Source organism: Manis pentadactyla, chromosome 9 (assembly GCF_030020395.1).
Source record: "Manis pentadactyla isolate mManPen7 chromosome 9, mManPen7.hap1, whole genome shotgun sequence".
In the NCBI taxonomy this organism is placed as follows: Eukaryota; Metazoa; Chordata; class Mammalia; order Pholidota; family Manidae; genus Manis; species Manis pentadactyla.
This window is the reverse complement of record NC_080027.1, coordinates 45289450-45303702: the sequence shown is the minus strand read 5'-3', so window position 1 is coordinate 45303702 and position 14253 is coordinate 45289450. Positions and strand designations below refer to the sequence as shown.

General features: G+C 37.1%; 1 protein-coding gene across 1 annotated transcript; it reads right to left on the bottom strand.

Annotated features, from left to right (window-relative positions):
• Positions 1 to 6258: 6258 nt before the first annotated feature.
• On the bottom strand, positions 6259 to 13626 carry LOC118933041 (putative olfactory receptor 56B2). The gene is made up of 2 exons (XM_057508201.1): positions 13618 to 13626; positions 6259 to 7221 (listed from the first exon to the last, which is right to left on the bottom strand). The coding sequence occupies exons 1-2, from the start codon at positions 13624 to 13626 to the stop codon at positions 6259 to 6261; spliced, it is 972 nt and encodes a 323-aa protein (XP_057364184.1).
• Positions 13627 to 14253: the final 627 nt, after the last annotated feature.

Sequence of the window (14253 nt, the reverse complement as noted above, 5' to 3'; positions counted from 1 at the left end):
TAAGATAGACAGTAAGATAGTAAAGAAGCTAACCCTGAACCTTTGGTAACCACAAACTTAAAACCTGCACTGGCAATAAGTACATACCTTTCAATAATCACCTTAAATATAAATGGACTGAATGCACCAATCAAAAGACACAGAGTAATAGAATGGAAAAAAAAGCAAGATCCATCCATATGCTGCTTACAAGAGACTCACCTAAAACCCAAAGACATGCACAAACTTAAAGTCAAGGGATGGAAAAATATATTCCATGCAAACAACAGAGAAAAAAGCAGGTGTTGCAATACTAGTATTAGACAAAACAGACGTCAAAATAAAGAAAGTAACAAAATATAAAGAGGTACATTACATAATGATTAAGGGCTCAGTCCAACAAGAGGATATAACCATTATAAATATATATGCACCCAATACAGGTGCAACAACATATGTGAAACAAATACTAACAGAACTAAAGGAGGAAATAGAATGCAATGCATTCATTCTAGGAGACTTCAACACACCACTCACTCCAAAGGACAGATCCACCAGACAGAAAATAAGTAAGGACACAGAGGCACTGAACAACACACTAGAACAGATGGACCTAATAGACATCTATAGAACTCCACATCCAAAAGCAACAGGATACAAATTCTTCTCAAGTGCACATGGAACATTCTCCAGAATAGACCACATACTAGGCCACAAAAAGAGCCTCAGAAAATTCCAAAAGATTGAAATCATACCAACCAACTTTTCAGACCACAAAGGCATAAAACTAGAAATAAACTGTACAAAGAAAGCAAAGAGGCTCACAAACACATGGAGGCTTAACAACACGCTCCTAAATAATCAGTGGATCAATGACCAAATCAAAATGGAGATCCAGCAATATATGGAAAGAAACGACAACATCAACACAAAGCCCCAACTACTGTGAGATACAGCAAAAGCAGTCTTAAGAGGAAAGTATATAGCAATCCAGGCATATTTAAAGAAGGAAGAACAATCCCAAATGAATGGTTTAATGTCACAATTATCAAAATTGGAAAAAGAAGAACAAATGAGGCCTAAGGTCAGCAGAAGGAGGGACATAATAAAGATCAGAGAAGAAATAAATAAAATTGAGAAGATAAAACAATAGCAAAAATCAATGAAACCAAGAGCTGGTTCTTCAAGAAAATAAACAAAATAGATAAACCCCTAGCCAGACTTATTAAGAGGAAAAGAGAGTCAACACAAATCAACAGAATCAGAAACGAGAAAGGAAAAATCACGACGGACCCCACAGAAATACAAAGAATTATTAGAGATTACTATGAAAACTTATATGTTAACAAGCTGGGAAACCTAGGAGAAATGGACTACTTCCTAGAAAAATACAACCTTCCAAGACTGACCCAGAAAGAAACAGAAAATCTAAACAGACCAATTACCAGCAACGAAATTGAAGCAGTAATAAAAAAACTACCCAAGAACAAAACCCCAGGCCAGATGCATTTACCTCAGAATTATATCAGACATACAGGGAAGACATAATACCTATTGTCCTTAAAGTTTTCCAAAAAATAGAAGAGGAGGGAATACTCTCAAACTCATTCTATGAAGCCAACATCACCCTAATACCTAAACCAGGCAAAGACCCCACCAAAAAAGAAAACTACAGACGAATATCCCTGATGAATGTAGATGCAAAAATACTCAACAAAATATTAGCAAACCAAATTCAAAAATACATCAAAAGGATCGTACACCATGACCAAGTGGGATTCATCCCAGGGATGCAAGGATGGTACAACACTCGAAAATGCATCAACATCATCCACCACATCAACAAAAAGAAAGACAAAAACCACATGATCATCTCCATAGATGCTGATAAAGCATTCGATAAAATTCAACATCCATTCATGATAAAAACTCTCAACAAAATGGGTATAGAGGGCAAGTACCTCAACATAATAAAGGCCATATATCATAAACCCACAGCCAACATCATACTGAACAGCGAAAAGCTGAAAGCTTTTCGTCTGAGATCGGGAACAAGACAGGGATGCCCACTCTCCCCACTGTTATTCAACATAGTACTGGAGGTCGTAGCCATGGCAATTAGACAAAACAAAGAAATACAAGGAATTCAGATTGGCAAAGAAGTTAAACTGTCACTATTTGCAGATGACATGATATTGTACATAAAAAACCCTAAAGACTCCACTCCAAAACTACTAGAGCTAATATCAGAATTCAGCAAAGCTGCAGGATAAAAAATTAACACACAGAAATATATGGCTTACCTATACACTAACAATAAAGTAATAGAAAGAGAAATTAGGAAGACAATTCCATTCAAAATAGCATCAAAAAGAATAAAATACCTAGGAATAAACCTAACCAAGGAAGTGGAAGGTCTATACCCTGAAAACTATAAGACACTCTTAAGAGAAATTAAAGAGGTCACGAACAAATGGAAACTCATCCCATGCTCTTGGCTAGGAAGAATTAATATCGTCAAAATGGCCATCCTGCCCAAAGCAATACACAGATTTGATGCAATCCCTATCAAATTACCAACAGCATTCTTCAATGAACTGGAACAAATAATTCAAAAATTCATATGGAAACACCAAAGACCCCGAATAGCCAAAGCAATCCTGAGAAAGAAGAATAAAGTAGGGATCTCACTCCCCAACTTCAAGCTCTACTACAAAGCCACAGTAATCAAGACAATTTGGTACTGGCACAAGAATAGAGCCACAGATCAATGGATCAGAATAGAGACTCCAAACATTAACCCAAACATATATGGTCAACTAATATTCGATAAAGGGGCCATGGACATACAATGGGGAAATGACAGTCTCTTCAACAGATGGTGCTGGCAAAACTGGACAGCTACATGTAAGAGAATGAAACTGGATCACTGTCTAACCCAATACACAAAAGTAAATTCGAAATGGATCAAAGACTTAAATGTAAGTCAAGAAACCATAAAACTCTTAGAAAAAAACATAGGCAAAAATCTCTTAGACATAAACATGAGTGACCTCTTCTTGAACATATCTCCCCGGGAAAGGGAAACAAATGCAAAAATGAACAAATGGGACTATATCAACCTGAAAAGCTTCTGTACAGCAAAGGACACCATCAATAGAATAAAAAGGTATACTACAGTATGGGAGATTATATTTGAAAATGACAGATCCGACAAAGGGTTGACATCCAAAATATATAAAGAGCTCACACATCTCAACAAACAAAAAGCCAATAATCCAATTAAAAAATGGACAGAGGAGCTGAATAGACAGTTCTCTAAAGAAGAAATTCAGATGGCCAACAGACACATGAAAAGATGCTCCACATCTCTTGTCATCAGAGTAATGCAAATTAAAACCACAATGTATCACCTCACACCAGTCAGGATCGCTACCATCCAAAAGACAAACAAAAACAAATGTTGGCGAGGTTGTGAAGAAAGGGGAACCCTCCTACATTGCTGGTGAGAATGTAAATTAGTTCAACCATTATGGAAAGCAGTATGGAGGTTCCTCAAAATGCTCAAAATAGACTTACCATTTGACCTAGGAATTCCACTTCTAGGAATTTACCCTAAGAATGCAGCACTCCAGTTTGAAAAAGACAGATGCACCACTATGTTTATCTCTGCACTATTTACAATGGCCAAGATATGGAAGCAACCTAAATGTCCATCAGTAGATCAGTAGATGAATGTGTAAAGAAGATGTGGTACATATACACAATGGAGTATTACTCAGCCATAACAAAAAAACAGATCCTACCATTCACCAACAAGATGGATGGAGCTAGAGGGTATTATGCTTAGTGAAATAAGCCAGGCAGAGAAAGACAAGTACCAAATGATTTCACTCATATGTGGAGTATAAGGAAAAAGGAAAACTGAAGGAACAAAAGTGCATTAGAATCACAGAACCCAAGACTGGACTAACAGTTACCAAAGGGAGAGGGACTGGGGAGGGATAAGGGTGGGGAAAAAGAAAGGGGGCATTATGATTAGCATGTATAGTGTGTGGGGTGCACGGGGAGGTCTGTGCAACACAGAGAAGACAAGTAGTGATTTTACAGCATCTTACTACGCTGATGGACAGTGACTGTGAAGGGGTATGTGGGGGGGAGTTGGTGAAGGGGGGAGCCTAGTAAACATAATGTCTTTCATGTAATTATAGATTAATGATACCAAAATAAAAATAAATAAATAAATAAATAAATAGTCCAGATGGATTTGATGTTAATAAAGGGTTGACCAAAGGAGATCCAAGCCTTGCATTCATCTATATATTTGCAACTTTATTCTGAAACAAAGTAGAATAATACAGAACTTTATACTAGTTGATAAAGATGATGATATTGTACCCTCATAAAATTGCTTTATCTAAATATTCTTTTTTTGTTATTTTTGTTTTATGAGGTACACTACATGAAATAACAAGAAAAAACTATTATGATGATAATGATGATGCTATTAGGAATGCCATAAATTATAACAATATATTATATTGATGAGAAAAAGAATGCCTCTCCCCTCTGAATATCAGTTGAACCTGCCCAGAACCACTTGATTTCATTAAGCTCTATGCAACTTTTAATTCGAATTCCTTCTTTTTATAGACAAAATGGTTGAATGAAATTTGAATCCTCATTGTAGCAATTTTTAGGAAGCATGTTAAGAGTTTCTCTTTGTGAGTTTTGTAATTATATTTTCTGGTTCATTTTGCTTAGGGCTTATTTCTGCTACTCTCTATTTTTTTCCCTATTTTATCACCAGCACTTTTGCAGTTGATGTCAATTCAACAGTTAAATGTTTTGCAGAGTAAATAAATAATAAACAGTATATAAAAAACAGATTTGGACTGGCTGTGAAATGACCAAGGGCCCCAAATAAGGTTGGACTGAATAAGGAAGATGGCTTTGAGTAAATAAAGCCCCTTGAAAAAAAAATGAACTGTCTGTGATAGAAGAAGAATAGCATTAAAAAAAGACAAAAAAAAATTATCCTGAACATGACCCAGGTCTTTTGTTACAATCACTGAAAATTTTTGTTAAGGATAATGTAACCTTGACTTTGGTCATATGACAAACAGTCCTAATACTTTTTCATTCATAATGTTTGCTGTATGTTTTATACCCATAAAATTGTGTGAGTGTGTCCCCACTTCATATAAATTGCATTGTATGTTTTGTTCATTTTGCTTCCTTAGTGCCCACTGTCCCCAGTAGCATTCCTCCCTTTTTGAGGAAATTCCCTTCCATCCTTTCCCAATTTATCAACATGGAACATGTGGAAGCCACCTTACAAGTACACAAGGCTCAAAGTAGCTTCATAATTCTAAGAGCCCTGAGTTCAAAATATGAAAATATGAAGGTGCTCAATATTCTATAATTTTTAAAAGTTTACCAAATTATAAAGGTATCTATTTAAATTGATGTTCATGGAGATTTTTACTACATCTTCATGTCAATATTTTAGTGGTCCATTAAAACTGTACTATTCCCATGATTTTTAGTTCTTGTATTTCTGGTGTCCAATGGCTTTATATATTCTCTTTATTGAGTGTGGCATGAGGAATACAGCTCTTGGGCAATGGTTAATTCTTCCAGAAAAGATTTTCCAAACCAAACATGGGCAGTGAGAATGCTTCACTGTGCACTCATGATAGAAAAAATATTCTAACTGATACTGAACTGTTTTGGCTAATGAACATAATCAGATTTGGCAATATGAACACAGTTGCTCTGACCACAAAAGATTCAGTAATGATTGATGGATAGCACAGTGATGAAGGAATGGCTTCATATTTATCTACAGCCATGCAGATGAAGATACCTGACTCCGGGCACACAAAACAAGTATTTCTTCCTTATGAACTGAGAAATGAGGAAAGATATTTTGAAGCAGGGAAAGAGTGCAGAAGAGGCATGTAGGGAAGAGATGTATGAAGCAGCAAGAGAGGTCCGAGGAAGTTAGGAAGCACAGTCCACTGGGATTTCTCTTGGATCCCGTGAGACAATAATTTTCATAATGTTGCTCTTTTTTATTATGATTTTTGCTTGAAACCCAAATATTTCAAATATGTGTCACCTGTTTTTTCTTAGTTCAGTTGTTGTCACTGATTCATATAATAACTGAAAAGCTGCTGCATTGCCACTTTTCCTTAGTTCTTCTGTCATTAAGTACTTGTTGCATAGTATTTAGCAGACACCTGGACAAATTAAAAAGGTGAGAAATTGATGCAATCATTGGTTACCCATGGTGTCCAGCTTAAGAACCTTATATAAACCCTGCCTGAGCTCCTTGTTCTTGAGAGCATACACCATGGGGTTGAGGGCAGGAGGAATGACATTGTGCAGTACATTGAGTAGAACTGGGATGAGGGGAACTTTCATTGGTGAACTATGGGTGATGGAAAGGACAATGATGACTGTGTAAAAGAATAGGATTAGGATGAGGTGGGAAGTACAGGTACTTAGGGCCTTGGAGGCAGCTTCTGCTGAGTTCAGCTTCAGCACAGATTGAAGTATCAGAGCATAAGATAAAATAACCACACCCAGGTCACTTCCCATGAGAGTCCAGGCCAGAACTAGCTGGTAGAGGCTATTGATTGCTGTGTGATCACAGGCTAGGCTGGTGACTCCAAGAGTAGTGCACATACTGTGCTCAATTTGGTTCTGTGAGCAGTAGTGTCTCTGAGCAGCCAACACGGGCACTGGGATGGTAGTGAGGGAATTTCTGAGTGCCATGAACACAGATGTTTTGACTACAAAAGATTCAGTAATTACTGATGGATAGCGTAATGGTTGGCAAATGGCTACATATCTATCTATAGCCATGCAGACAAAGATACCTGACTCCATGCCCACAAAACAATGTATGACATACATCTGAACAAAGCACTCTGGGAGAGACATGGCCTTAGCATTGAACCATAAGATGGCCAGAATCTTGGGCATGATGGTGGTGGCCAGGCCCATGTCTACCACAGCCAGGACCCCCAGGAAATAGTACATAGGCTGGTGCAGTGCTGCCTCTTGATTGATGGTAATCAGTATAATGATGTTGGCAGCGAGAGCTAGGAGGTAGAGCAGAGCCAGGGGCAGGGAGAGCCAGTGCTGCCACTCGTGAATGCCAGGGAACCCCATCAGGAGGAACTCGGAGACCTGGACCTTAGATCCGTTGGAATGTCTGGGATCCTGGAACATCTCTCACTAAGAGGAAAAATATTCATTGTTAATATTCATGATATGTTTTACCAAGTGCATGCTGTTTCTTCTCTCCTTTTCAATATGTCAAATACTAAGGACATAATATAACACAGTGTTTAAAATTATTGGGGCTAAAATATATTTACAGAGGGGCAGTGTTGATGGAGACATGGCAGATATATTAATCTTATTTTATGAAATTCCGTATATTCACATAATGAAGAAAGATAAAGAAGTTACATATTTACATAAATATATTTTGCTTCATATATGTTGTTTCACAAATCCTAAGTTCAATAATTTTTTTTTGTTAGCTTACTTTGTTTTAACTTTAACTTTGAAACTTTCTCAAATGTCATTCAATCTTTGACTATCAATTCCTACTTAATAAAGATCCTTCAGAAAGCTGATTTGAAACTCCAGGTGATGAGTGATCTCATCAATTGGTATCATTTAATTTGAGAGTCTTGTAGGGACTCCTTTGCTTCATTATAAACATCCTTTGTTATCACTGTTTATAGGTCTTTTTTCAGGGACTCTCAGTTTTTCCAGTGAAGAATCCACCAACCTACTTTCTACAGAAATATACGACTGGCTACCAGTGATCTTGACATTGAGTAGTAGAAGGACCCTGGGATCTCACTTTTAAAGTGAATATTGGATTTGACCCTTACATGTTTTATGATGCCTCATCCTTGGGCTTCATCTCATCATATATATGTACATTCATATTCCTATATCAACCACAATTTAATCAAACCCTTAATATTTGGGCATACTGTGTATGTATTTGTATTTGCATTGTCTATCAAGACATTGTGCACATATTAGATTGTAATAGATTTTTTTGAGTGAATAAGTAGATTAATGTATAATGAATTAAATTTCATAATAGATGTTAAAAATTGTTACAATGTAGTATAAATATCATTTTTGGAAAGCATAAAGGAAAGCACCAGATGAAACAGAATTGTTATGTCTACTTCATAAGTCAACAGGAGACTCAAATTAAAATAGAAAGAACATCACAAAATAGAGAAAAAAAGGAAATCTCTGAAAAGCAGAGAAGATCAGGTGGCTGGCAAAACAAATATTTTGGCTTGGACAAAAAAGGTCAATTAAATAAACTATACTATTAATTGGCCATGTTTCACAGTGATTTTTATATAAACATATGTAATGAAATATATACATATATAATTATATATATGCTTATAGGTAGGATGTATTCATGCCAGACAAAAAAGAAACTAAATAAGTAAAGGTTGGATAAAGATCACCTGAAAAACAATAGATGATATATTTGTACAGTACAATTAAAGCTGATTATACCAAATTTCCTCACCAGGTTTAATATACTTTTACACAAGTGAAATTAACAGAAAATACTGAAATTATCATTTTCATTTAGCTTGAACACCGTAGAAAATTTAACAATGGCAAAGTCACTTAATTCAATCCCAGTTAGTAGGATATTCTGTTTCCTGTTTAGCAACACTGATGTTGGACTAAAGATGATAATTACAAAACTAGTGAAAGAATAGTATCCATTTACAATACAAGAATCTGTTTCTTTACGTAACAAGATTGTTATCAAGTTTCTCTCAAACTTATAAATTTCTCCTTAATGTTTGTATACAACATTATATTTTTCTTTTTTTTAATTGAATTATCATTGGTATACAATCTTATGTTGGTTTCAAATATACAACACAATTGTTTAACAGTTACCCATGATTAAATCCTCACCCCAACTAGAACAGTTACTGTCAACATAGAGATATGTTACAGAGTCATTGACTATGTTCTCTATGCTATAGTACTATACCTGTGACCAACTTATATTATGATTAAGAATTTTTGTGCCCCTTTATGCCCCTCACTCTCCCCACCCACCCTCCTCAACCCTTCCGCCATGATGACCACCAGGGACTTCTCAGTGTCTATGAGTCTACTGCTCTTTAGTTGGTTTTGCCTTGTTTTTATATTCCACAAATAAGTGAATTCATATGGTATTTGTCTTTTTCTACCTGGTTTATTTCACTGAGCATGATACCCTCTAGGTCCATCCACATGGTTACAAATTGCAGCAGTTCTTCTTTACAGCTGAACAATATTCCATTGTGCATATGTACCACACCTTTGTTATGCATTTATCTATTGATGGACACTTAGGTTGCTTTCACACTTGGCTACTGTAAATAATTCAGTCATGATAAAAACTCTCAACAAAATGGGTATAGAGGGTACATACCTCAACATAATTAAGGCCACATATGCAAAAACCCAAAATCTGACATCATAATTAATGGCAAAAAGCTGAAAGTTTTCCTCTAAGATCAGCAATAGGACAAGCAAGTCCACTTTCACCAGTTTTATTCAACATAATATTGGTGGACCTAGCCATGGAAATCAATAAAACAGGAGGTAAAAGACATCCAAATTGGAAAATAAGAAGTTAAATTGTCACTATTTGCAGATGACATGATATTATACATAGAAAACCCTAAAGACTCCACCATAAAACTATTAGAACTAATAACTGGATTCAAGAAAGTTGCAGGATACAAAATTAATACACAAAAATCTGTTACATTTCTATATACTAAGGATGAACTAGCAGAAAGAGAAATCAGGAAAACAACTCCATTTACAATTGCATCAAAAAGAATAAAATATCAGATTCAAAAAGATATATGCACCCATATATTTATCACAGCACTTTTTACAATAGCCAAGATATGGATGTGTCTATCAGTAGATGAATGGGTAAAGAAGATGTGGTACATATATACAATGAAATGCTATTCATCCATAAGAAAGAAACAAATTCTACCATTTGCAACAACATGGATGGAGCTGGAGGACATTATGCTCAGTGAAATAAGCCAGGTGGAGAAAGACAAGTACCAAGTGATTTCCCTCATTTGTGGAGTATAACAATGAAGCAAACTGAAGGAACAAAATGGCAGTAGACTCAGAGACTCCAAGAATGAACTAGTGGTTACCAAAGGGGAGAGGTGTGGGAGAGCGGGTGGGGAGGGAGGGAGAAGGGGACTGAGGAGTATTATGTTTAGTACACATGGTGTGGGGGATCACAGGGAGAACAGTGTTTCACAGAGAAGGGACATAGTGGATCTCTGGCAACTTGCTGCACTGATGGACAGTGACTGCATTGGGGTATGAGTGGGGACTTGATAATATGGGTAAATGTAGTAACCACATTGCTTTTTCATGTAAAACCTTCATAAGAGTATATATCAATCATACCTTAATATAAATAAATAAACAAACAAACAAATAAATAAATGAAAAGAACCTAATATAGGGAAAAAAAGAATAAAACATCTAGGAATAAACCTAACCAAGGAGGTGAAACTTAACCTATGCCCTGAAAACTACAAGACACTCATGAGAGAAATTAAAGAAGACACCAATAAATAGAAATACATCCTGTGCTCACAGATAGGAAGAATTATATTTTCAAAATGGTCATCCTGTCTAAAGCAATATACAGATTCCGTGCAGTCCCTATCAAAATACCAACAGCATTTTTCAACAAACTATGACTAATAGTTCTAAAATTCATATGGAACCACAGAATACCCTGAATAGGCAAAGCTAAGAAGGAAGAACGAAGCTGGGATTATTATGCTCCTTGACTTCAAGCTCTACTATAAACCTCCAGTAATCAAAACAATTTGGTACTGGCACAAGAAGAGACCCATTGATCAAATAGAGTAGAATAGAGAGCCCAGATATAAACCTATGTGCATATGGTTAATTATTATATGGTAAAGGAGCCATGAATATACAATGAGAAAAAGACAGACTCTTCAATAACTTCTTTCGGGAAAACTAGACAGCTGTCTGCAACTAAATGAAATTGGGTTATTGTCTAACTTCATACACAAAAGTAAATTTGAAATGGACCAGAAACCTGATTGTAAGACATGTAACCATAAAGTTGTTAGAAGAAAACAGGCAAAAATCTCTTGAACATAGTAAGTGCATTATATTTTTGACATTTGTCTTGAAAATTATTAGGCCACAAAACTGTAAGAATTCATATATATGTAAACATGCATGTACATATTTACACATAAATATGAACGATTTCTGTGAAAATAAGAGACATTTAAAATACTGATATATATTTAGTGTACACAAATTGTTAAAGTTGAAAAATCGGATTATTTCTAATTTCTTCCTCTCAATACATTTGAACAGTCAACTCTTAACTGCATTTGTTCATGCAACAGAAAAAAGTATAAAAATTAGGGAAAGCAAAGATGCCCATATTGATAATAGGAAATAGATCTCTGAGATTACTTGTGCTCTATTCTTAAGAATATTTTTCCTATATGACATGAATATCCTACTTATGTCTCACATGTATCCCTTTGTTGTCTTAGTGCTTTACTAAAACTGGTTTTAATATAAAATGTGAAGCTTAGATCCATCTTCAATACATTTGCAAAACACCTAGTAAAAGAGCCAAGAGTTGACTGTTCAAATGTATTGAGAGGAAGAAATGAGAGGTAGTACAATATTAACCACAAATTATATTAGACTATTTCCAAAACTAATTTAAAATGATTTTGATACACTATAACAAATTTTTGCAAGAAAAGTGGAATCACATTATGATGTGTGTGGGCAAGAATATTGAAATAGAGCTGTTCTAGGGGTGGAGCCAAGATGGCAGCATGAATAGAGCAGTGGAAATCTCCTCCCAAAACCACATATATCTATGAAAATATAACAAAGACAACTCTTCCTAGAATAAAGACCAGAGGATACAGGACAGCATCCAGACAACATCCACACCTGCAAGAACCCAGCACCTCGCAAAGGGGGTAAGATACAAGGACCAGACCGGCGGGTCCTGAGCGACACTCCCCCCAGATCCTGGCGGGAGGAGAGGAGTCAAAGCAGGAGGGAGAGGGAGCCAAGGACTGCTGAACACACAGCCCAAGCCATCTGGACCAGAGCGCAGACACAGGGCATGAGCAGGGCCCTGGATACTAAGGAAAGGAGGCAGCAAGACTGGTGAGCAGGTATCGGAGGCCGGCGCTGGAGAACAAAAGAAAAGTGAGCGGCCATTTTCTTTTTCTTGTTGTTGTTGTTTTGTTCTGGTGAGCGTTTTTTGGAAGTCTTAAAGGGATAGGGACCCCAATACTAGGGAAACAAGGCAGCAAGACCGGTGAGCTGGTGCCTGAGGCTGGCACCAGAGAATAAAGATAAACGAGCTCATTTCATTTTGGCGGGTGCTTTTTGGAAGTCTTAAAGGAGCAGCGCGGGACACTTAGTCCAGAAGTAGGAAATCAGGGGATCTCTGGGCACTCTAATCCCCTGGGCTGCAGGGAGCACGGAGGCCCCTTATGGAGATAAATAGCCTCCCAGCTGCTCTCCCTCCAACTCAACTCCACCACTTTGGAGCAGCAGCCCGAGCCAGGCCACACACACAGCAACAGAAGAGATAAACTCCATAGCAGCCAGGAAGGAAGCAGAAGCCCTGTCTGCGTGCAGCTACCCAGAACAAGCCACAAGAAGTCGCTATTCTCCCAGGAGAGGAAGGCCACAAATCAACAAGAAGAGAAGTTCTTCCAGCCGTCACTCATCCCAGCTCTGTAAACTATTCCTATCACCATGAAAAGACAAAATTACAGGCAAACCAAGATCACAGAGACACTAGCGAAGGAGACAGACCTAACCAGTCTTCCTGGCAAAGAATTCAAAATAAAAGTCATAAACATGCTGACAGAGATGCAGAGAAATATGCAAGAGAAATGGGATGAAGTCCGGAGGGAGATCACAGATGCCAGAAAGGAGATTACAGAAATGAAACAAACTCTGGAAGGATTTATAAGCAGAATGGATAAGATGCAAGAGGCCATTGACGGAATTGAAACCAGAGAACAGGAATGCATAGAAGCTGACATAGAGAGAGATGAAAGGATCTGTAGGAATGAAACAATATTAAGAGAACTGTGTGACCAATCCAAAAGGAACAAAATCCGTATTATAGGGGTCCCAGAAGAAGAAGAGAGAGGAAAAGGGATGGAAAGTATCTTAGAAGAAATAATTGCTGAAAACTTCCCCACACTGGGGGAGGAAATAATCGAACAGACCATGGAAATACACAGAACCCCCAACAGAAAGGATCCAAGGAGGACAAAACCAAGACACATAATAATTAAAGTGCCAAAATCAAGGACAAGGAAAGAGTGTTACAGGCAGCTAGAGAGAAAAAGGTCACCTATAAAGGAAAACCCATCAGGCTAACATCAGACTTCTCGACAGAAACCCTACAGATCAGAAGAGAATGGCATGATATATTTAATACAATGAAACAGAAGGGCCTTGAACCAAGGATACTGTATCCAGCACAACTATCATTTAAATATGATGGCGGGATTAAACAATTCCCAGACTATCAAAAGCTGAGGGAATTTGCTTCCCACAAACCACCTCTACAGGGCATCTTACAGGGACAGCTCTAGATGGAAGCACTCCTAGACAGAGCACAGAATAAAACACCCAACATATGAAGAATGGAGGAGGAGGAATAAGAAGGGAGAGAAGAAAAGAAGAAAAGAATCTCCAGACAGTGAATATAACAGCTCAATAAGCGAGCTGAGTTAGGCAGTAAGATACTAAAGAGGCTAACCTTGAACCTTTGGTAACCACGAATTTAAAGCCTGCAATGGCAATAAGTACATATCTTTCAATAGTCACTCTAAATGTAAATGGACTGAATGCACCAATCAAACGACACAGAGTAATAGAATGGACAAAAAAGCAGGACCCATCTATATGCTGCATACAAGAAACTCACCTCAAACCCAAAGATATGTACAGACTAAAAGTCAAGGGGTTGAAAAACATATTTCAGGCAAACAACAGTGAGAAGAAAGCAGGGGTTGCAGTACTAATATCAGACAAAATAGACTTCAAAACAAAGAAAGTGACAAGAGATAAAGAAGGACACTACATAATGATAAAGGGCTCAGTCCAACAAGAGGA